The sequence below is a fragment of the Ambystoma mexicanum genome, chromosome 8, assembly GCF_040938575.1.
Source record: "Ambystoma mexicanum isolate Mex_15411 chromosome 8, UKY_AmexF1_1, whole genome shotgun sequence".
NCBI lineage: Eukaryota > Metazoa > Chordata > Amphibia > Caudata > Ambystomatidae > Ambystoma > Ambystoma mexicanum.
This window is the reverse complement of record NC_090929.1, coordinates 1,605,203,366-1,605,228,418: the sequence shown is the minus strand read 5'-3', so window position 1 is coordinate 1,605,228,418 and position 25,053 is coordinate 1,605,203,366. Positions and strand designations below refer to the sequence as shown.

General features: G+C 42.9%; 1 protein-coding gene across 2 annotated transcripts in view; it reads left to right on the top strand.

The window, feature by feature from the left end:
• The window catches only part of NRAP (nebulin related anchoring protein), a 515,982-nt gene that overhangs the window by 312,613 nt on the left and 178,316 nt on the right, over positions 1-25,053 (top strand). For both annotated transcript variants that reach the window (XM_069611850.1, XM_069611849.1), the window contains exons 23-24: positions 11,140-11,247; positions 24,316-24,627. In XM_069611850.1, the coding sequence (XP_069467951.1) occupies positions 11,140-11,247; positions 24,316-24,627 (420 nt within the window). The remainder of the gene's footprint in view (positions 1-11,139; positions 11,248-24,315; positions 24,628-25,053) is intronic.

The following is a 25,053-nucleotide window of genomic DNA, read 5'->3' as shown; positions in this document are numbered from 1 at the left end:
AAAGTGATGGCCTTCCAGAAGAAAAAAAACACAACAAAAAACAGCCGATACCATTTTAATGGAGATGTCATACCATCAAATTACGCTTACTTGAAACTAATATTCAGCTCCTCTGGAAACAACACTCAAGTCATAAAGTGAAGGATTATGGGAAGTGTAGTCAAAAACATCTGGAGCTCCACATAATGAGTAACCTAGCTGGATGAAGCTATTTGGTTCTGTGATCAAACTGCTCTGGCACTGCAGCAGTGAAGTGTGTTACCCCCGATATGCCTAAGACTACACCAAATGGGACGATAGCCACACAGAAGTTATTCACCTACTGTTCTGAAAACAAGCAGTCAGGGTCCACAGAAACTCCCCCACCCCCGCCCAATAATGCTTGCTGAGCATAAGTGTGATGACACCCACTACTGACGTATGTAGAGAAATGGGCTGTAAACATCGAGATATATCTTAGGAAAAGCCACAGCAAATCCCTCACTCTGCAGCTGTTCAAGAGCAACAGGAGGAGGCAACAAAGCTTAGCAAACACATTCAGAATATGTAAAATAAAGTTTCTGGAAGGTTTGTTGTCAACCCATCAAAGGGAGCATAGGTACAGGGCATTGGAAAATCAAGGCTAAGGCCAATGTGCTGGCATCTGTCTTTGGTGACTATGCCAGTGAGGTGAAGTCAATTTCCCATATGCTTTGCTGTGTTACATCATAGTATATTTTGCCATGCCCGTTTTGCTATGATTTGCTATATTGTGCTGGTATGGTAGTTACAACATGCTATATTATGCCAGCATACAATAAACCACATTATTCATTCTTATGTCATTCCTGGTTTGGAACACAATGCCCAGGCAACATTACACAAAAGACAATCTTATGACCATGTTCTAAAAACCTGATCCAATCAGGTTGTTATATCTCAGACTCCCCACTATAGACTTGAGAATCCAATCGCCCCTCTTATAATCTCAACAGTGAAGGCACCAGAACTCCTGAGGCCAGACTCAATCAGGTTATTGTACCTCACACTCCCCACTATGGACTTGAGAATCTAGTAACCCCTCCTATGATCACAACAGTTAAGAAAGGTATCACGTGACTTCCATCATCCCCAAAGCGCTGAGCCAACCGCCCGAGCGGTGAAAGGTGCTGCACTGACTGGAAATCATTGTGCTGCAAAAACAAACGTTTTTTGGCTTTTAAACCAGCATTGCGAGCTGTGAAGGGGCTCTTGCTGGTGCTGGTGTGCTTCCTGGAGGAGGCGGGGCTAGCGCTGGACACGTGACTTATCACGTGACTTCCATCATCCTCAAAGCGCTGAGCCAACCACCCTTGCGGCGTTAAGCCCATTGGGTTCAAGGCCACCGGCTGTTGTGCGGCTGTTTGGCGCTGAAGGCGTGACCACTAGGCAGGCGACTGCGGGGGTATTAGCTCTTTGATCCCGGCCTAGTAACTGAGGTAAGTCCCGCTGTGTCGCTCTGTTACAGCGCAGCGGGGAGCTAGAGCGGAAATAAACGACAACGCTATTCCAAATCAGCAGAGTGGCACGTTGCCTTATAGGATATTGAAATTGTGGTGGTTCACTTAAAGAGATTGCCTGTGTGGATGTTAACAAACATTAATGTTTACACTCTGCACAGGCATGCCCGGCCCTGAAAAACTGCGTACCATATTTCACCCCACTTGGAAAGAAACTCTTGTATCTACACCAAAATTAGCCCGCCCCAGGGTAAAAAGTGCGCCCTGGGATAATCGACCTTCACGAAAAAGAACCCATTCTACCATTGGAACTGGTGATTTGCGCAAATTTGGGTTTGCCACAATAACTTCTCCTGCTCTAAAGAAACCTTTAGCAGAAGCAATAAACTTGAGTGTCTCGACTGTGGAGGCGCGACCACTCTTAAATAATCAAGAAATTGCTATAGCTCTGCAATTGTTAATGAGTTCTCCTACTAATACGGAAGGGAATGATGGGACTAAGGATGCTAAACACTTGTGCAACACTTCATTATCGGATACTATGATTTTGCAGAATGTTCGTTCTGGAACTGCTGTACCCTTGTTGAACAAATCTGATGTAGAGGTGGTGACGGATGCTGCGGTTATAGAATTGGAATCCTCGGATTCCTGTTTCATAGCCAGGGTAGTTGAATCCGACCTATCAAAAACACTGACTATGTTTCAGGAGAGTAATACATCAGAGTCTGAATCCTCAATACTTACAGTCCTCCAAACCCTAGGAGACAGACTAGGAATGAGTCGGTTACAAATATGGGTTCACAATTTAAAGAACCTTCTGTGATGACTGTCGAAAATATGAATACAGCTCTAATGTCTCTTGCTAGATTGTTTGAAGCTCTAAACTCCAAGGTAGACCTTATTCATATTAATGTGGAAAATATAGCTATATGGCAGAAAAATTGCGGTGATACATTGGCTCGAAAACAAGTCTCAGATGAGAAAGAAACGGAAGAACTGGCAAAACATTTTGAGGACATTGCATCATTGTATAAAAAACTTATGGGCCAATTGAATTTACAATCAGAAACTCAATCAATAGAGGGCAAACCAAAATGCTCAAAGACTGTAGCTCCTTGTGTAGAGGAAAATCAAATTATAGATGCAAAGGTACAACGTGTGGAGACAGTAGTTCCGTATGTGGAAGGCATTATATATGAAACTTCTCTGGATGCTGCAACAAATGTACAAGGGAGCTTACAATTAATTGGTGCTAGTAAAATCGGTAAGCCGCCGGAGGTGGTCATGTTTAAGGACAAAATTACCAAACCCAGAAAAGAGGCGTACACAATATTTGCAAAAAATCCAAGAAAACGGATCTTAGAACCAACTTGAAGAAAATAAAAAATCAAAAAGCCAAGAGTGTAAACGGGAGTGGCCAAACAAAGCAGTTTTTTAAGTCTATCTCCAAACCAGTAAATTGTTCCACATTAGCGGCAAATGCGATCACCAAAAAATATTTTAATCAAACCTTGGAAAGAGACAAGACTTTAAAGAATGGTAAAGATGTGCTACAAGTTCATTTATCACATTCCCCCTTGGATAAGCTGGTACAGGTTGCAGAGGGGCTGAATTATAGCCAGGTGAATTTGAATGCTGAGCCTAGTAGAAAGGACAAGGTCGTGAAGCACGGCTTAATACCAAATAGACAAGAGCTCAGAAAAGCTGTGGACGAATACATGAGCAAAGTCAATGCTGAGTCAAATGTGACCCATCCTTTAGCTAAACAAACTATTCAATCGAATTCGAAGATATGCCCGCAGAAAGAAACTAAAACAAATTCAGTGGGCTCCCCTGCAAGAATCCAAGCTAAAGCAAAGGAGAAGGAAATGAGTGAATAATCTGCTCTTCCGAATATGCAGAATGATCTGCAAAATAATATTCTAAATACAATCAAAGACTGCTTAGTAGCCTTAACTGCTGAACAGAAGACACTTAAATCCTCTATGAAAGCGATATTAGATAATAAATTTGAAGTAACCAATAGGTGTGAGGAAAAAGTGTCATCGAAGAATGTCTCATTCAAATTACCTTCTGAGAAAGAGAATTGTGGCTTACATCAAGAAAGTAAATTAAAAATGAAAGAGGGGAGTTCCAAGGGGACAGTAAGGAATACAAAAACATCTCCAATGTACTCTGTGTTCATTAGTTGTCGGGGAGGCTCCTTTCCTATATATATTTTAAATAGAATGAGCATTCTACAACTATTCTCGGACATAGACAGTTTGGAGGACATAGTCTCAGGAGATATCCAACAAGTTGAATTTCCGGATGACAATGACTCAACTGCATCATGTATATGGATCAAGTCGTGCATCATTTATAATATGATATGGTCTGCACAAACTGCTTTATATGACCTTGGATTTATGCTAATCGCTACCACAAAAGAGAACTCATTTGAGGAGGCGCCACAACAGCCTCGAATGCAAGAGGAGAAAAATGAGAGTGTGGCAAAAATGACATGTAATTGTAATAAAACCTAACTAGAATTTAATGAGGTATGTCCAGCAAATCATAATATAATTATATTGAGTTAGAACACGAGAGGGCACAAACATTTACTCAATAATGATAATCACTATCTTAAGAAATGTGATTTAGTGTTGTTGCAGGAAACCTGGCTAAGTGTACCTTTGTCATGGGATAACCATTTTGTTCATCTATTGCCAGCGATAAAGGGTCAAAAAGGCAGACCAATTTCTGGCCTAGCTACCATATCAAACATGACCACTACAAACAATATAGCTGAGTGGCCCTCTACGAATTCCTTTGTGCAATGTTCCATAATAGAAATACTAAACTTAAAATTTGCAATAATTAACATATATTGGAATCCAATTGCAATTATAGCTGATAACCTCTTCAAAGATATGAATTTATTGATGGAACAATTCATGATTACTAAAAACATTGACCATGTGATTATAGCTGGGGATTTGAATATTCATTTGGTGGCAGTAGGGAGAAAAAGGAATTCGGAACGGGCCACGCAGTGGCTTGAATTTGTCAAGGCTTGGGACTTAATTATGTTGAATGGAGCACTAGAGTCTGACTCCCCTCCTTCGCATACTTGGTCAAGCGGAGGACAAAAGGCAACCATTGATTATATGTTTATGGACAGAGGTTTGTTTGCTAAAACTGTTAAATTCTCTGTTGTACAAACATCAGCGAGTGATCATATGATGGTGGAAGCAGAATTTGCGCTACAGCAGCCCCAAAAAGTTCAATCACAACAAAAAATGTTGGAGAATTTAGTCATCAATCCACAATGGAATAGACTGCATTGGACTGCTCCAGTGCTAAAAGATTTTGCGGGCAGCTTAAGGGAAGATCGATACTGTTCTGAGAGAGGATTGATGCCTCCGGAGTACTCTGATAAAATACACCTATTTGCACTTGCTTCTGATAATTGCACAAACTCATACATTTGATCATTTTGTAAGAATTAGAAAAATGGCTTTCCGAAAAGAAAAGAGACAGATTCTCCTGCTGCCAGAACAGAAGCGTGAGTTAGCGCTGCGCAGAATAAAAACAAAGTATAAAAACTGGATCCGTATGCATAAGGCCACTATGAACCAAAATGATGGTGAACACTGGTTGGAAGTATTTAAGAACAAACGTTCATCACAAATTTGGAAGTTGCTAAATATGAGTTCAACTCGCCCGCAGATGCAATTGCAACTAAATGGGGTTGCTGAAAAAGATTGGGTGAGCTATTTCACCAATATGTATGCACTTCCTCAAACAAGTATTGCACAAGTAACGGCCAATTGGAAAAACACTCCCTTTTCAATTACATTTGAACAAGAGGATGTACTATACTATATTAAAAGGGCGACCTCTTCGAGAGCTCCTGGGCCAGATGGCATATCAAATTTTGTCATGAAACAGAACCCGACAATATGGGCATCCATACTATATGCTGTTTTTCAGACATTATTGATAAAACAAAGTGTGCCAGCGTCTTGGTGCAAAGCGATTACAGTGCCAATTTATAAGAAAGGAGAGCGGACAAACCCGGCCAACTATCGGCCTATATCCCTGCTGGATATGCCAGGGAAGATCTTCAGTAGAATTGTACTAAGAGATCTTAATGCCTGGACGACTAAGGAGAAATGCTGCAATCCGTTTCAAACAGGATTTGTCGCAGGCTTTGTCACAGCGATTAATATTACAACTCTAAATATAATCAAGGATCTCTATGCATCGAAAAAACAACCGCTTTATCTGGCATATGTAGACTTCTGAGTTGCCTTTGATTCGGTAGATCGCCATTTGTTAATTCAAAAACTAGTGAGCTTTGGGTGTCCTCCAGCATTAGTCTCGATAATACACTTATTGCATTCAAACACCTCAATGCAAGTAAAACTGAATTTGGATGGCCTTCTGTCGGAGGTGATTTTGACTGAGCGAGGCGTAAAACAAGGGTGCATACTAGCGTCCACTCTATTTAATCTATTCATTTTGGATCTAGGATTGGATATTATGAAAGCAATGCATGATGCACCAAAGCTTGAAGGGCAGTCCATCGCCTGGCTTTTGTATGCAGATGACCTTGTACTTATTTCACAGACGCCTAGTGGTCTGCAAAATATGTTACATAAACTAGATCTGTATGTTGATAAAAAACAACTTAACACTAAATCTAGAAAAAACTCAAATTATGATACTAGGCAAAAAGAAAAAAAGACAAAAAAATTGCTTGAATTGGGTCCTGAAAAACCAAAAGCTTACTATAGTTGATGAATATAAATACCTTGGAGTATTATTCAGCAACTCTATTGTGAATAAACCTCAGCTAAACAGTATAAATAATAAACTAAAAGTGCTCACCTCTCAAGCAAGGATTGTCCAATATAAGTTTGGGAAATTCTCTTGTGCACATATTCTTGTATTCTTCCATCAAAAAGTGGTACTGATCATCATCTATGGAGCTGAGACGTGGCTGCTGCAAAACAGAATTTATTGGAATAAATTAGAAGCACAGTTTTGGAAAAGAGTACTGAATCTCCCTAATTCAACTCCCACTGCTCTTCTTCGTTTAGAGTTGGGCAACTTATCCATACACGTACAAGTAGCCTGGAAAAGATGTTGCCTGTTCCGAAAATGTGTATTAGGTTTAGCTGAAAAAAACGTGCTTGCAATATTGGCAAATCACTTATTAAGATCAGAAACGCATTCCCGTTGAAATGGAGAGCGGCTGTAATTGAAGATATGAGTAACGCTAACATCTCGCTTGACACTCTGTTAAATAACCCTAACAAAGCAAAATTGAAATTGCACCAGAATGATTGGAATAACACCCAACAAAAATGTCTGCAATTAAAAGATTTTGATAGAGCGCTTTTTGGTCATAAAAGTTTTGACAGGCGGCAGACTATTTACTAAAATGTCCTTCGTTCAAATTAAGAAATCAAATATTACAGTTTTGTTTGAACCTGTGGCCAACTAACCAGATATTAGTAAGAAGAGGTCTATTACAAGTCGAAAATGTAACGTGCCGATTTTGTAAAGTATAAAATACTAAAGAAACATTAAGGCATTTATTAATTGAATGTGATGAATTAAGAATGCAGAGAGAAGTGATGATCAAGAAATTAACACAACATCACCTTATTCAGCGGTCAAATGATGAATTGTGGCGTGAGCTATTTGCCACTCCAAACGTTTCCATAAGAATAGCGACAATGCAATTTTTAAATACAGTATTGCTCACTACGGGCTCTGAGGAATAAATGATTCTAGTAAAATCATCGATTATTAGTGTTTAAAGCAATGTATACTTGAAGAAATGTGTGGCTTATATCCACTTATATGTTCAAATTTACTCATTAATAGTTTTAATGTTATTATCTTCATAAGTGTTTATCAATTAGCATTGATCCTAATGTTGCTTTTAAGTATGTATCTTAAAGTCGATAACAGACAGTTCCATCTATAACTTTTAATGTTTGATGTGTCTTAGAGAAAAGTTTTATGTAATTATTCTTCTTGTCTATGATATGTTTGTTTTGAAAGGTTAATTAATTAGCCAACCAAAATAAAATAAAAAAAAAATAAAAAAAGAAGAAACCAGCTCTCCCGAGGCACGACTCAATCAGGTTGGTCTTAGCCACACACCCTCCAGAGTCCAAAGATTTCAACAACCCCTTAAAGACATGCCTAGTCCGGGCCAAGGACAACTCTTAACAGATACCCTTGGCTTGTTCTCATTTTAGCGTTCCCCACATTGTTTGAAGTTCTCTTTTTTGTGGCTAAGTCTTTGGGATGCTTGTCCATTTACCTAACACTGTCGGGTCCATCAACCACAGAAAAGGGACTTCAAGACCTCTAGAAGAAAACTCACCATGCTGTACAAGGAAGCGGCCACACCCAAACTACCTAACCCCATATCAATATTTTTCAGAAATAAACTCTGTTCCAACGAACACTGCCAGGTCAGGACACCATCAGCTTCAAACATACTCTGCTTTACCTTCTGACAACTTTCACTATGCACTGCACCCTTACACCTGCTTATACCCTCTCAACTCCCCTAATCACTGTGAAGCCATGGAAAGCTATTGAACACGTCTGCCCAATACTTCTATCTCTGTACTACTCTCTCTCTCTCTCTTTCTCTCTCTCTCTCTCTCTCTCTCTCTCTCTCTCTCTTTCTCTCTCTCTCTCTCCCTCTCTCTCTCTCTCTCTCCTGCCAGTGCACGGGTTACAAATACAAATGAGGTTCTTATCTCTGGACAGACCCAAACCCCATGTTTTACCACCAAAAACCAACTAGAAACATACAAACACACATGCACTGAGTACATCTGGTCCGCACCCATCAGCCGCTTAGGAATCGCTTACTCTCCTTCAAGTCACACTAACCGTCTCTCCCCACCTTTCGTTTACACCCATGCGTCAGAGTGCCAAAATGGAAGAAGTTGTGCTGCATAAGACCCTGTTACATTCCACTGCATAGTATGGCACATCATCTTGGATAAGTTAATCACTGGCACAGGAACCCTGTTCCAAGATTCCAACATTTCTTTTCTCCCCTCATTGTTTTGAACAGAACAGTCTATCCTCAGCGGGTTGAACAGTTTAGTAGCACCATAGCCCTTCCTGCTCAGTTTATACCAGCTATGGTACATGGCAGCCTGCAATACTCGTATCAAAACCTGCAGATAATGTTCTTATTACATCCTAGTTGTGACATCACTACTAACCTCTGCCTACACCCCAATACTATGGAACCTCCTCCCTGTCAGCATCAAGACTCGCCCCCACGCTCCTGAAATTCAGAAAAGAACTCAAGACCCACTGCTTCAAGAAATTGCTCCTCCTCAACACCTAGACCATCACATCGCCCTGCACACCACCTGACTTGGTAGATGCCAACCTTGCCTCTCCTCTCGGCCACCCTGTACAGCTGTACCCTCTGTATCCAACCCGCCGCTGTCTTATCTGTTCTGTTGGTACCTCTGAAAAGTGCTCCGCTATGCATCTGTACTCTTGCATACCTCTGTAAAGTGCTCAGTTAAGCATCTGTACTGTTGTATACCTCTGAAAAGTGCTCCGTTATGCATCTGTACTGTTGTATACCTCTGAAAAGAGCTCCGTTATGCATCTGCACTGTTGTTACCTCTGTAAAGTGCTCCGTTATGCATCTGTACTCTTGCATACCTCTGTAAAGTGCTCCGTTATGCATCTGTACTGTTGTATACCTCTGAAAAGTGCTCCGTTATGCATCTGTACTGTTGTATACCTCTGAAAAGAGCTCTGTTATGCATCTGTACTGTTGTTACCTCTGTAAAGTGGTCCGTTATGCATCTGTACTCTTGCATACCTCTGTAAAGTGCTCAGTTATGCATCTGTACTGTTGTATACCTCTGAAAAGTGCTCTGTTATGCATCTGTACTGTTGTACACCTCTGAAAAGAGCTCTGTTGTTTCTCAAAAAAGATAATAATAATAATAATAATAATAATAATAATAATAATAATAATAATAATAATAACAACCTGTACTTAGAAAATGACATCACTACTGCTTGGTAATCCGTTTTTACAGTTCAGTTGTGATGTCACACTGCCTGCTGATTGAGCGAGCAGAGAGCAGAATTCCAGCTGTCACTGCAGTCGTTAATTAAAGCTTTTCATATTCCTTTCTTGTGAAATGTCTTTCTGAGCCACTCTAGAGACATTGGGCCTCATTACAACTCTGGCGGTAGCCGTGCCGGTAAAAACAGCACAGCCCTGATTCATGGCTTATTTGGGCCAAAATAAACGAGATTTGTGCTCCATTCTGCCCGCAAATCCCTGTTTAACAAATGGGGATTTGCGGGCAGAATGGCGCACAAATCCCGTTTTTTTTTGGCACAAATAATCCATGAATCAGGGCACATGGCTGCCGCCGGAGTCGTTTTTTTATCGGCACCCAACTTCAGGGACTTAACAGGGCATTTCAGCCCCGGCGGACCCGGTAAATCCCCCAAACCATGGTTCCGGTCAAAAGTGCTCCCCATTCCCAGGCTCAAATGGGAATGGGGAGCACTGTAGCACCGGGACCCATACTAACGGTGCCGGTGCTACCGTCAAGTTCTGCTCGCGGGTGCCGGTCCAGTTTACAGGCACCGTTGTTACCGTACCGATAAGGAACTGTCTATGGTAGTTTGTTTAGCTTTTGCACTACTTGAGTTAAAGAAATGAGGGAAATAATATATCTAAATGATATTACTTTTTTTAAAGCACAAAACGGTTTACACGGATTTTATTAAACTGCTCAACTGTTTCTTTAACTCATTAGAAGCTGAATATAATTTCTTTTTGTTTTAATCCAAATAGATTCTACACTGATTATATGTCCCAACAACACCTGTTAAATTAGATTAAGCTAGAGGCCAGGTATTAAAAGGGGTGACAGTGTGTGACCATGTATAATAAAAATAAAACCTGCCATACATTATAAGGATAAAGCAGGTCACCGAGGAGTTCCCTGACCTCATTAAGTAAGATGCTGCCATGCAGTAACCGTGGTTGCTGCCACGCTGCGTGTTACCATGCAATGCATAATGTGGGGGTAGGTGGTCAGTATTTTAGCATTTCCCCATATTGGCCTTTATGTGGTATCAGGTAATATTATCCCCATAAAGAATGTTGCCATATATATGGTCGCCGGGAAACGGCATAGGCGATATTATTTATGGGGATAATGTGGGGGGTAAATGGAAGCAGGGGCTGCAGGGATGTCCCCCGCTCCCTTCAAAAAAATATGGTGGTTGTGGGGGTATCGCCGCCAAAAAACCATGCCATTCTTGTGTGGCGACATGTTTGCAGGGATATTAACACATGGAACCCTTTATGTGTATCCTCGTAATTCAAAAGATGCAGGAAACACAATCGAGACTGATTACACATTTATACACTAAGTATAGCATTGCCCTGATATCAGTCTTGAGCAAAGTGCCTTGCAATGGAATTGTTCGTCGCCGCGAATGTGGGACACGTCAATAGATTTGCTAGAAGCAGATCAGTTGAGCAAAGGGATTGTATACTTCCTATGAAAACAAGAATTTGGATGAGGGACAGGCGTGGGATATGTGGTTCTTGAACATGTGTTTCTTTTCCCGATGAATCTAGACCCTGTACAAGAGCAGCTGGGAGAAGCAGAAGGAGAAGGGGTTTGAGCTGCGCCTTGACGCTCTCTCCATCCTGACCGCCAAGGCGAAGAGGGATCTGGCAAGTGAAGTGAGTACAACACACCATGATCACATCTCACTGGCTGGGCACGTGGAATTCCTGCAGCAGCACCACCATACATGAAGAGTAGCAATTGCACACTACATAGCAGAGAGCTCACCAACATGTGTCTCTGCATACCAAGCATTGCAACAAACACCCAGCCATCCATTATCCAAGTCATTCTGGTGGCTAATATGGACCGATTCTCATTGAGGCACTCGACCCTACAGTCAATCCCATGCTATGTCTGCTGCTTTTTCACTTTCATGTTAATCTACTCGTACCTGGGAACAGCCTGCATAGCATGGACCTTTGCTGGTACCTATGGACTGACATACAGCAACACACTAAGGTTCACCTCTGACAAACTGCTATGGCACCCATGATGATGATGTCACACATGGGCTGGAACCCATGCATTGGTGCACCATTAATACTGCGCTCATTAAGGTGTGATAGCAACTGCACTCTTGAGGCATGTCGCTTAAAATTGGGGCTGAACAGCATCTTAGAAAACTAAGTATACTCCTTGGCGGTATGCAGTGATTTTAACAAATTAAAAATAACGAATAACATTTTGATCTAAACATTTTGGTCTTCAAAAATATCTAATTGTTTAAAATATATGTATGGGGGCTGTGCTAAGGGGTTAAAATGGGTGGGGAGCAGGTTGGGTGGGATTATAAACGAAGTAAGACTGGGGTTTCAGTATTTTTTTCATTCAAAATGTTTAGTTAAAAATGTTGTAGTTATTTTTTAAGTCGGTAAAATCACATGTAAACCTCCCTGGCAAGCTCTTTGAAAAAATTGTACGTTGGCTGGTTCTGTTCTCCCCTAAGGCAAAAGGGATTTGGTCTAACCCCCTCCTCAAAAACACTGGCCGCAATGGGGATTATATCACAACTATTACCCAGTCTCCAGCCTCCAACTGAAGGAGATGGTGTTGCAGAAAGTCGTTTTTCCCAGTTGACAAAATGCCTGTCTCTTAGTCTTGCTCTATAGATGGTTCTAGAACGTCTATCACATTCTGCATGGAGGATGATTGCCGATGGTCATGGACAAGGGCTTTATTTCAATGTTTGTACATTTGGAAGTATCAGTAGGCTTTTCGGGCATTGACCACACAGGTTGTTGGCTCCCCGTGAGTAGCGTGGCTGGGATCGGGGGAGCTTCTCTTCGATGGTGGTCCTCGTTCCTGCACGGCTGGACCCAGCAGGTGAGAATTGGCACCTGTGTCTCACCAGGGGTCCCTGTCTCTCACACGCAGAACACACATGCAATGCTATACCATCACCCAATACAATGGATGAGTCCGCCATCACTGGCACCAGTTTGGGCTGCCGTCATCATGTTAATCTGTGCCCAGATAGCCCCAGGTCTCAAAGCGTATTGGGATATTCGTAGTCCTTGTTAGGAATATGCCCTCTTACCATACTTGTAAGCCTCTGGGCAGCTTTCCCATGATTGAATAGGTCACTTTTTCACATATCAGAATATTCCAAACCATCTGGTAACAGCTATGTAAATCTGGCACAAGCCCCATCCTCTAATTGCAATTAATTGATCCCCTGACAGCTACCAGCACTTCCCTCTCAGTGCAGGAAATGGGACACACTCCTTGATGGACCCGCTCAAGAGGCAGACTCCTATCTCCTTTGGCACTACCACGCCTGCAATATCTTTCATTGTCTGGATTATTTCTTCCCAGTATTTTGGTGATTTGGGGCACTGCCACCAGGTGTGCTGCAATTGTATAGTGCAACCCCTGTCACAGAGCCTCTGCCACCCCTACCCACACTCCCTCTGTCAAGAGGAACCACAGGCCACCTTGTTGACAACCTTGAGATTGCTGGGTGCCATCACCCACCAGAATGAAATTGTTTAAGTCTACTGCATATTTTGAGCAATGCCAGATCTGGGCCAGGTCCAACCGCAGATCCTCTCATCTATGACATTACCAGATCATTGTGCCATTCACTCCTGTCCGCTGGCAAGGCCTTCTGAAGTGAGGGGACTTAAAGCCTGCATTAGAATGAGATCAAAACTTTGGTTGTATTGTTTAAAAAACTCAGTTTCTCAAATGGAGTGGATGCCCTGGTAACCCCACTCTAAGGTCAGGGGTCAACATGCAGTCCCTGTTCTGCCAGTCATGCGCACACTCAGATTCCCCCAAGTTATATTCCTCCACGTATTGCAAATACCTGATTTCCTTTTAGAACATATTGGTGATCAAATGCGCATCCCCCTCACCTCCACCAATAGACTCTATTCACTCTACCGGGTGGGGTGAAGGTAGCCTTGCCATGTATGGTAGCTCCAGGAAATCTGAACAGAGCACCAGGCGGCCCCATACGTTCATGACATTACCATTTACAGGGAATGCATGCATTGCTGCATGCCTGCCAACCGTGGTAGCCACACCAAGTGACCACTCTTGGTGGGCTCCCAGAGCACCGTTTCTATCCTTTACAATATTTATAGTCCGTCTTCTACGCTGAAGCCAACCCTAAGACTCACTTTGCTCAACACCACTTGCAGAAGCAGCAACTGGACATAGTCTAATGCGTTCACCACTTCAAAAGGCACCGGGAACGCTGGGACACAGTTTTCAGGACTTATGTCCACGAGGTTGATTATCTGCCTGATGTTAGCCATTGCCTGCTTGTTATTGTTATTGGTTATTTATAACGCGCTTAATACCCGAGGTTTCTAAGCGCGGACCCGGTGATCGAACCTGTGGTGTTCCGTGCCGTCTTGCTCCCAAGGCAAGCACGTTGCCCCTGATCTATCCTCCCAAGACTTGCCTGAAATGAAACCATCTTGGACCTACACCCCATAGACCATTATCTTTGCGCCTAATTTATAATCCTAAAAAGTTCTTTTGCCGAACATGATGGGCAAAGTGATGGATGCTTCATGGGTTAGGGCGTTACTTGCATATTGGCCTCACCCCTGGAGTCACCACACCACAATCCTATACACATTTAAATATTCCAATCCGAACACCTAACATTTGAGCTCGAACAACAATAAGCAATTGGGCAGTGAAACCAACAGGTCCTGGGACCTTGTTAAATGTAAGGGATTTCCTTACCCTAGGTACTGCTTCCCTTGGAATGGATCTCTCCAGCAGCCCTCCATCCTCATCAGGGACTGAAGAGACTGAAGGGAGGATAATCTTAACCAGAAATTCCTGTGCTTAGGTGAAAGGTTATCTATATCTCTTGCTAATTCTAGCTCAACTGTATTGCCTCTTGGTACCATGGATACAATTATATTGGGTTCTGGCACTAAACTTGAATGCCAGTTGTCCGTCTAGTTTACCGACCATTCATATTAACTGTGGCTGACCTGCTGAAGGGCAATTCGTGGCCTGTTCTTCTGTAGGGTATTGAGCCGTCCTCATACGACGATGGGTTTTATGACACATTTGAGTGAACCTTTCACCCAGAGCTCTTATTCCAGAGATTGACCTTCTTAGTCGATGTATCTTTTTCCACCCACCTGATTACCCTCAATGTGATGAAACTCTCCATCAATATTCCCCTGAGCCATCACATTAAAGCCTTCCAATGTGGTTCCGATGTCTCGCGGAAGAGCAGGACAGGGTTTCCACATGCATAGTTTGCCTCGTTTGAGACAACATCCCGCTCTATGGTGCTCAATAGTGCTGAAAGAATATGATGAGACACAGGTCCTCATTCCAAGTTGGGCGGTAAAGGTTGATGGGCACCGGTAAGGAGGTCTGGCCACACGTCCTTTGTGGGTCCCGCTAAGGGACCAGGGCGCTAATAACAGGCCCGCTATTTGCGGGCCCGTAATTAGCGCCTTCCCCATTCCCATTGAGCCCTTTTGGGCTCAATGGGAATGGGGAATGATTGGCTGAATGGGGACTTACCGGGTCCTCCAAGGTCGGAATGACCCGATAAGTCCCCTTTCAACCAGACCGGACACGGACCCGGGTTTGGAGGCAGCCATGGTGCTCACAGCACCATGGCTGCCTCCAAACTCGGAATGAACCCCATAGTGTTATATTCAGAGAGGTGAGCATCTTTTCTGCTATTGTAATCAGATCCATGTTTCTCTGCAGTTATTGGGAGCCCAAAAAGATGTGCTTTAAGTAGAACATATCTCCTCTTCATTATTGGCTGTTGAGCCCTAGAGCAGTGGATTCAAATCCCTCCCCAACAGAATGCCACCTCCCTCTTTTTCCCCATTGCAGGTCCAAAAATGATGGTAAATAAATCCATGAAATTCTGCCTCCTCTGATCACTCTGAAGGAGACATGGTTCTTGTAGACAGGCCAAATCTATGCCTTGCTCCCTCAACATGTGTTACAGCTTGACTGTTTTGTTTGGGCATTAAGTGACGGGGGAACATTGGTGGTAGCCGATTCACCGCCACTTTCCACTTGTTTCGCTAATCTAGGCCTCAGGGTCCATCTCCACCGAATGGCAGCAACTTTGAGTTCTTAAGCGCTTGCTAATTAAATATTTTGGCAAAACAACACACCATGCATGGAATTCTTCCTAATCTCCTCCTCACTTACCAGTCACCTGCCTTACACCAAAAATTAAGCATGAAGAATTTCTGGAATAAACCAGGATGTCCAAAAATGGTTATCTTGCCAGAAATTGATTAGCAAGACTGCGGTGTCCTGGAGTGTCTTCTGGTGGCAGATAACAGGCACTACCCAGCAACGACAGTCTCCTTGTACCACCCACCTCTTTCCCCAGAGATCTCCATAAAACAGATGTATGTATGTAGCTGCCTGAATAACACAACAGTCACTACTCCAGTGATGCACCCGCCTCTTCACGTGATTGGCCCGGTCATCTGTCGATTCGTCAGCTTCTGGTCATGGCAATATCCCCTGAAGCAACAGACAACAAGAGAGCAGGTAAACTGTGTATTTCAAAGACATTCCAAAAAATCCTCGGCAGCCCTTTTCAATGTCCAGCAGTTTGTGCTTTGTCATCACACAGTGGTTAAGCACAGTCTGCAGTCTTTAGATCTTTAGGTTTTAGACTCCAACTGCTTTCATTCTGACAGTGGGGCTGCAGCCTGCTTGTTGCAGTCACCCCCTGCTGGAAAAATTGTCCACCGGCCTCGGAGTGCCATCACCAATTTTTCACTTGCGCTGTCATATGAGTACCGCCCTCTTAGCACACCCAATGCAAGATGTCACCTTGTTTACACCTTAGTTGGTGATGCTGCTCCTCCCCCTTGCTGTTTGCTACCTTTCGTCCTTCCCCGGTTCTTCTCTGGCACGCCCCCAATACACCAGTCGTGATGTCCTAGTGATGTCCTAGTGAACGTCTCGTGGAGCTTCTGCTCCTGCCTCTGCCTCCTCAGATAGTCTTTTTGTGAACCTGGCCATGGGGGACCTGGCCATGGGAAGCCATCTTCGTAATCTCTGCAGTGCCGCCAGGTGGTCTCAGAAGCCTTTATGTGCGGACAGTTCTGCTCTGCCACTTGGCTGGAGGAAGGTTTTTAGCCGCCCGAGTGGTGCATAGGTTTCTACTAAATAGTTCTCCCTCAGGTCACACAAGCACGAGTGACCAGTGACAGCATAAGGCATGACATAAAACAACCCTTAAAAAGGTTCTTTCCTCCTTATAATTAGTCAATAGGCTGGGAAACCCGACATTTTGCTTTTTCCTTGCAAAGCGATCTGGGTAATATTTTCTAGTGGATTGAAGTGAGAATGTAGTGGAATACTTTTTTTTTTATCCAAAAACATGTTTGTAACAAAATAAATTGGCCATTTATTTTGGATAAAAGTGACTTTTTTTGTGGCCACAGACTTATTTTTAAGATTAGATACATTTGTCGAAGAAATTCTTCTTTTCTGTGGAATCGATACATTTTTGGAAAAAAAATACTGTATTTCTTGTAACAAAGACACATCACTTATTTATTAAACAATCTGATTAGGTTTTACCTTTTTATCAGGACAGTTTAGGCAAAGTGTAGGCGGTTCACAATTTATCTAGGGAGTCAAATTTGGCCTAAATTTGGAGTGCCCACTTGGGGCCAGATTATAGAAAGTTTGCACCAGTGCAAGTACAACGTTTGCACGGTATTAGCACTAGGGCAAAGTTTGCCTTATTTTTTAAAACACTGGGACACATTAAAAAAACCATTGCACCTCGACAAGTGCAGTTTGGCAAATTACAAGTGCTTGGGCAAACATTGTCTTAATGCAAAAAAGATGCCTTTTCACTACATTTTTGCACCAGGGCAAAGTGTGCCCTAGTGCTAATACGGAATGATATGAGCACTGGGGCAACCTTTGCCCTGATGTATCAAAGATGCATCAAAGATGTATCTTTTTAGCACTAGCGCAATTTTAGCCCTGCTGCTTTCAATGTGCCAAACTGCACTTGTCGAGGTGCAATGGTTTTTTAAGGTGTCATAGTGTTTTTAAAAATAGAGCCAATACCGTGCAAACTTTGCACTTGCACCGTTGCAAGGTTTCTGTAATCGGGAATTTGGCTTTTACAAGACTAACATGCGCCCACTCCTTGCCTCATCACTTCTTGTAGTTCGGTACTTCGACCAGAAGCTCTGTAACATTGTGCCAGCATCCCTCTATGCCCATGACATCCATAGGACCATTGTCTTGCATTAATTCAATGTAAGCGTCACCCTGCTATCACTCATCCTCTTCCTCTTTCAAAGCTCTCTGTGACTTCAAAGGAAGCGCCTGGCTTTGAAGTGATAATACCGATTGCTAAAAGAAATGTTGCATGCGAATGGTATTTGACATGCAAGTGCGGGCTGTCAAACAATCCTACTCCAACAAACTTTCCAGCCCCTCTGACCACTCCCATTCAACCATCTCTCCTCTCGTGATACCAAAACTGCACAACCCGAAGAAAGAGCAATGCAGATATCTGCAGCCAGGGGTCGCCAGTCCCGACCCTGAAAGTACTTCACCCTTTTTCTGTTGCTTCTGCTGGTCCAATAAACGAGATCACACTTCAAGAAAATAATACTAAAAGTTAAAAAAAGAAATAAAAAAAATAACAGCGATAAACATGCAAGAGAGTAGGTGGGTGAAGGGTAAAGGGACACGAAGGAGTAACATCATTAAAAAGAAAATATATGAAGCAAAAGGAGAAAGTAACAGGGCATCAGGGAACGAAAAAGCTGAACCCTGGGCGGAGGGGTTGGGGGAGGCTTGAAGATGCTACCCCTTGGTAATAGCACTGGGGGGAGGAGGCTAGAAGATGCTACTCCCTGGTAATAGCACTGGGGGGGAAAGGGAGGCTTGAAGATGCTACCCCCTGGTAATAGCACTGGGGGGGACGGAGGCTTGAAGATGCTACCCCCTGGTAATAGCACTGGGGAGGAGGAGGCTTGAAGATGCTACTCCCTGGTAATAGCACTGGGGGGGAAAGGGAGGCTTGAAGATGCTACCCCCTGGTAATAGCACTGGAGGGGAAAGGGAGGCTTGAAGATGCTACCCCCTGGTAATAGCACTGGGGGAGGGAGGCTTGAAGATGCTACCCCATGGTAATAGCACTGGAGGGGAAGGGGAGGCTTGAAGATGCTACCCCCTGGTAATAGCACTGGAGGGGAAAGGGAGGCTTTAAGATGCTGCCCCATGGTAATAGCACTGGGGGGGAGGCTTGAAGATGCTACCCCCCGGTAAAGCACGGGGGAGACTTGAAAATGCTACCCCCTGGTAATAGCACTGGGGGGGGGAGGGAGGCTTGAAGATGTTACCCCCTGATAATAGCACTGGGGGAGGGAGGCTTGAAGATGCTACTTCCTGGTAATAGTACTGGGGGGCTTGAAGATGCTACCCCCTGGTAATAGAACTGGGGGGAGGGAGGCTTGAAGATGCTACCCCCTGGTAATAGCACTGGAGGGGAAAGGGAGGCTTGAAGATGCTACCCCCTGGTAAAAGCACTGGGGGAGGAGGGATGCTTGAAGATGCTACCCACCGGGAATAGCGACATTACAAAAAATCAAGAAAGGAAAGTGGGTACACCCTATAGAAAGGGGGTATTCCAGCGCAGAGACATTATTAGAAAAGGTACCAATAAAATAAAAATATAAATCAAATGTTTTTTTTTTTAGAAAAGCTTAATTTTCTAACTTGCAGTAACAGTAATACACACTAAACTGAAAGAATGCATTTTCGAATTTCCATTTCCAAACTTAAATATTTCCAATTTACGGTTTTCATACTTTCCCCCGACAACCTTAAATATGGCCTTACTTATGCCAAGTGCACTTTTCAAGGCCACATTTTTTGATTCTAATAGAATTTTTCAAGCTGATGACAGGTTTGCAGAACAACAAAACGAGATGTGTGAAATGAGAAGAACTTGGCAGACGTGTACTTTGTGTAATTCACCCGTAAGGCCATGGGCTGTCACACCTTAACGTGGGTGCAGTTTAAGCAGGTCGGGAAACAGCAGATACTGTCTTGCTCATATTCTTGCGGCTCAAAGTTGGATTTAGCTTTGGGGCCCTAAGAAATAGTCGTTTCTATTAGGAGAATGCATCATGAGGCACCACAGGTGTGTTGGAATATGGCGCTATTGATCCCTCATCATTGACTGTACTGGCTAGGGCTGATGGGAGTTGTAGGCCAGAACATCTGGAGAGTCACAGGTTGCCTTTCCCTGGGAACATCCTCAGGAGCTGTTGATAAACCCTCCTTTAGCACCGTCATCAGGGTCCGGGAGTACCACAGATGAGCTCTGGACTCGTTACGAGCATATCACTCCTGGCCAGTGGCTACAAGTTAAGGCCAATCTATCCTGAGCTTAATCAATGTCATAATTTCTCGGCTTTCTGTCGATGGGTGGACTCTCTGAACAAGTTTGTTTCGAGGTTTCACTTGGATATAACTCTTTTGAAACTGACCCGAAACTAGAAATGATAGTTTAGGCGTCTCAAACATTGCAGTTTGAAAGAATTGCCAAGGGCTTGAAGTTATATATGGGCCGCATGTGGTGTCACCAGTTTTACCCCTGTCTTCTGGTTAGCAGTTCCTTTCCCCCCAATGAATTTGGCACACAATAACTCAATCTTCATTTGTTAAGGTTCATTTTGGTAAGGCCTCTAACCAGTCTCGCACCCAACCGCAACAAATACCCGGTGCCACATGGACTAGGAGCCAGGCCGGCGTGTAGTAAGAATGTAGATTTATTAATTTATTTAAGCCAAATTTGACAAATAGACTAACATCAGCCACCAATGCTGTGGCTACACAAGAACAAAAATGACTTCCATAATGGCACCAACACAGAGCTAATACTGAGATATGCATCACAATTTCCCGCAGCTTTCTTTTCAAATCAACCAACCATACAGAAAAAGAACAATTAAAAACACACAGTTATTGATGATTTGGTTATAATACTTTTCTCCCAGCAACCCCCATCTTCCAAACATCAATAAGATTTGGCCCCTCTGAATTGAAGGCCACTGGCAGAGAGTGCGAACACAATGGGGAAATCGTTTTGGGATTCTGATAAAATGCACTTTTTGGAAAAAGGGATTCAAGGGGCAAAATAGTTTTTTTTATTCATTACCACAGATGCAATATGAGGGAAAGAAAAGCAATGGGAACATTTGTTTTGTCACACCTAAAAAGAACAGGAAGGGCTTTGTGGTTTTGTTCAGAGTACAATGGGAACAAAGGGGCAATTTTGTCTTGCACCCTGCATACTCACGTGGAAACAGGGTTTTGGGATCAATTCTTTTGGCAAATCTTTATGCTGGCTCAAAACACACTGGGAAGAGCCTGTTAGTTTCGAATGCCAACAAAACACATCCCGTGAATTAATTGATTTACTTTAATTAAATATTATGAGGATCTACACAGACAAACATATTTTGCTATGGGGGAATAAATTGAACAATAATTGAAAAATGCAGGGCCTACATAATCTACAGCTTTGGGGACAGTTTTACTTACAGGAGAGGCCTTGTAATGGACATCATGGAACAGCAGGGCACCTCTGGGACAGCAAGGATGTCAGTCCAGTATAGTCACCTCTGGCTCCTCCAAGGGGTCCCAGTCAGCTTCTATGTCACCTGGTCCCTGTCTCCAATGCAAGATTCGGGGCCTCTCTGCTTGGATGTTTCTCGCAAGAGTTTAGCAGCAGGTTGCCTCCCGGAATAAGTGGAAAAAACCCAATTCTAATGCAATCTGGTTTACTTATAGGGCAAATTACATCACACACTTGTCGTGTTTGCCGCAAAAGGGATTGGTTGGTTTTTTCTACCCACCTCCCACCTGTGTGCTAATAGGACAATGAGATGAGGGGTGTGAGTTAGGAAAGCTGTGGGAAGAGAAAGCTTTGTCACCCCAAACGTACATGTGGGCTCGGCATGTTCAAAACTCTGAAAATCTATCAACATGGAAAGTACCATAATTTTTATAATCTTTACATGTATGAATATATTTTTAAGAACTACATTTTAAGGCAAATCAGATGATGCTGACCTGAAGTCGGCACGTCCTTCCTATGCAGGGATATGTTTTTTTAATTTACTCAGGAGCCGTATCAGTGAAAAATATGCCACTCCATAGTTTCCATGTTAATATTGTCCTTCACCCTCACACCAACTTTCAAATCTCTTGGAATCAAGGGAAGGCCCAAATCAAATTTTCATTAATAACTTTAGTTAGGTTTATCACACAAAAAGTTAGCATGGTTCGAAAGAGGTTACTGTCACATTTAATGAAAGTCTGGAATGACAGTTGTGGCATATACGCGGCCCTTTTTATGCAATAATATGTATTTTCCTATGAACTAAACTCCCGTTCTTTCTGTATTCGCTTTCAGTTTAATTTTCCCTTGAGCATGTGATCAGCCAGAGGCTGGCTCATGTTTATCTTTGCCTCTCCCTTCATGGCCTTTAATGGCCCTGGCTGCAACTCTAATGGACATTTTAATGCAACTGTGACCTCAAGGTCACTTGTGCTGAAAGAACAGGAATGGCATTATCTGTTCCCACTGTGTTTTAAATCTAGGCTGTCTATTTCCTTCTATATTTTTAAGCTATGGCCCTGATTGATGGTTGACAACCAGACCTCCCTCTCCAAGACCAGCAGAGTAAAGGTCTTGGAGGTTAAATTTCATCTTTAGGAGAAATGACCTGCTGCATGTAAAATTCTGCAAGCAAAGGCTTTTGAACTCACTCACAATACATTTTACATGATATTTTATAAGGAACCTGGGCTTTATATCCATGTGTTATGTACTTCTTTAATCTCACAGTTGCAAAATACATGAATATCACTTCTGGATTGTCCATATATATAGGGCAGCTATACGAGAAAACCATGTTTAAACTCTGGAAGTCTAGTGAGCACTTCTCTTAGCAAATTGTCATTTGGATGAGGAAAAAGGAAGTTCTTTTATTTCTTATAATTGCAATGAGCTTGGTTTCACTGGAGGTGACTGGAGCGCAACCTGGTATTACATTGAAGATAATGTACACACTGCTACCTGTCACTTTAAGCAAAAGTGCAACTCTCCATGAATTTAGTAAAACAGCATTGTCAGCCACATGTCTTTCTTTTTCTGTGTCACACTTTTGAGATTTAAGCCCACTTTCTTTCCTTTGAGATTTAGGCCTGTTTTTGGTTCAATAGGCCTCATGTCTGACATCACCATTCATCTGCTGGCCTTATACTTCAATGGGACTTCCCAAATCACTCTGACCTCTTTATTTCTGGAATTCAGGGGCTATATTTCACCGCACACTGTCTAGAGGCTCTTCAAATTTGAGACTTGTGGTTGACTTGGAGGATTCAAAAGTAGTTGTGAACTTTGTACATGTTTACCTTTCATACAACAAAAACTTGTGTGCTCAACTTACTGCATTGTTATTTAGCCCTGAAATGAGGGTTTCTGGCTTGGTGATCAAAATTCATTTTTATTATTTGTTTATTACCTTGTTCCCTTTATGTGTAGTTGTTAATGTTGCCTTTCTATGTATTCTGTGCTTCATTGTATTTGTATTGTGTTTGTTATTGTTATTATTAACGTCCCAATACCTACAGGCCTACTTCGGCACTCTACAAATAACACAGGTAATCTAAACTAGGTTCTAATCACTGATGCAGAGAATGATGTGCTAAGCCTCTCACACGTCTCATTGCTTAGAGAACATTTAATCTGAGATCATTTTTTTGCTTCTAAAATACAAACTTTGGCAGAAACCTCTGTTAATCTGAGGTAGTACTTTGTTTAGGAAGCAGTGGAGGATGAGCAAGGGGGGCGAGTTCACGCTTTAAGTTCATCGGGGTGTCCTCTGAAGAGGGTGAAGAGTGTGGCTGGCAGAATAAATGGAAATATGAGGAAGACAGGCATAACCATTAAGAGACCCTACTCTCCTGGCACCTCTCTCTTCAGATCATAATCAGAGCAATAGGTGCGTTTCTGTTCACTTGCAGTTCTCCATCTTGTCGATCAATATTGGCGACATAAGTTCTTTAATGACTGTGTTTGGCCCACACCCATTGGGATTTGGGTTGCTAAATTGCTAATATTTGGGTTATTTCACGGTGACGGAAAAACCTGTGGCCGAAAAGATTAGCGGTTTTGAACAAAAATGTGTAAGACTGGCGGTTTTGACCAAAAATGTGTTTTTTCTCTCAAGGGAAAACAACCCAAAATAAATACATGACCCCCTCCTTACTTAACTTGTGGCAGCACACTTTGCTGTGTGTCGCCGACTCGCTGTGTTCCTGCGATGCCTGTTCCCTTTCACTTCCTTGATTGGGATCAGTTGCCACAGGGTCCTTTCCCTTTATAAAAAAAACTTTAACGGAACAGCTGTGGGGGATACCCCCGCAATCCCCACTGACAGTATAGTGAACAAGGGTCCAGGGGACACTGGAGCCTCCGCAGCCCTTGCCACCGAATGGGGGATTTAGTCAAACTTTTTGGCCATCGGGATTTTAAATCTGGTCTTTTTGGACGTTTCCACCCATTGACATACTATGAACCTGTTGCCTAGAGATGGCTAGCCCTGTGCAGTGTGCTTTTTCAAGTGTAGCCCAGTCACTGACTGAGTTCTCTCTCCTCTTTCTAGATAAAGTATAAGGAAGGTTACGAGAAGACGAAGGGGAAGATGATCGGTGTGCGGGGAGTGAAGGGTGACTCCCAAATGGCGCATTCGCTCCAGATGTCCAAGACGCAGAGCGACTTGGAGTACAAGAAGGGATTTGAGGATTCTAAAACCCACTTCCACGTCTCCATGGACATGATGGACTTGGTCCATGCCAAAAAGGCCCAGACTCTGGCCACAAACCAAGGCTACAAAACCAGCTTGCACCACTACAGCGTCCTTCCCACGGATATGAGAGTGGAGTGGGCCAGGAGGGCATACGGTCTACAAAGTGATGTAAGTTCCCAGTGCTGCAACATTGGCATTTTACCATTTTTTTCGAAGCCCCCACCATGTTGATTTGGCTAGCAAATGTGAGTTGACCAATCTCAGCCAAGACACCCAATGCACAAATGCCATGAACCCTATTGGCATAGTTTAACTATTTGCTTGCATCAGCTTATTCAAATATTAATTCAACAGGTCGCCAAATGGAGGGAAGACAGTTGTTAAGCAGTCTTGAATCTTCTATGTTGAAGCTAACATAACATACACACCTTAGACAGAGTCAATAGCATGTGAAAGGTCTGTGAAATAGTGATAAAGGGTACATGTAGGGCCCGATTCATTGAAAATTTGCAATGTACAAAGTGAATTTGCACTGCTGAAAAGTGACTTTACACTGCAGACACAAACCCTGATTCATATAACCGTGCAAAGTCC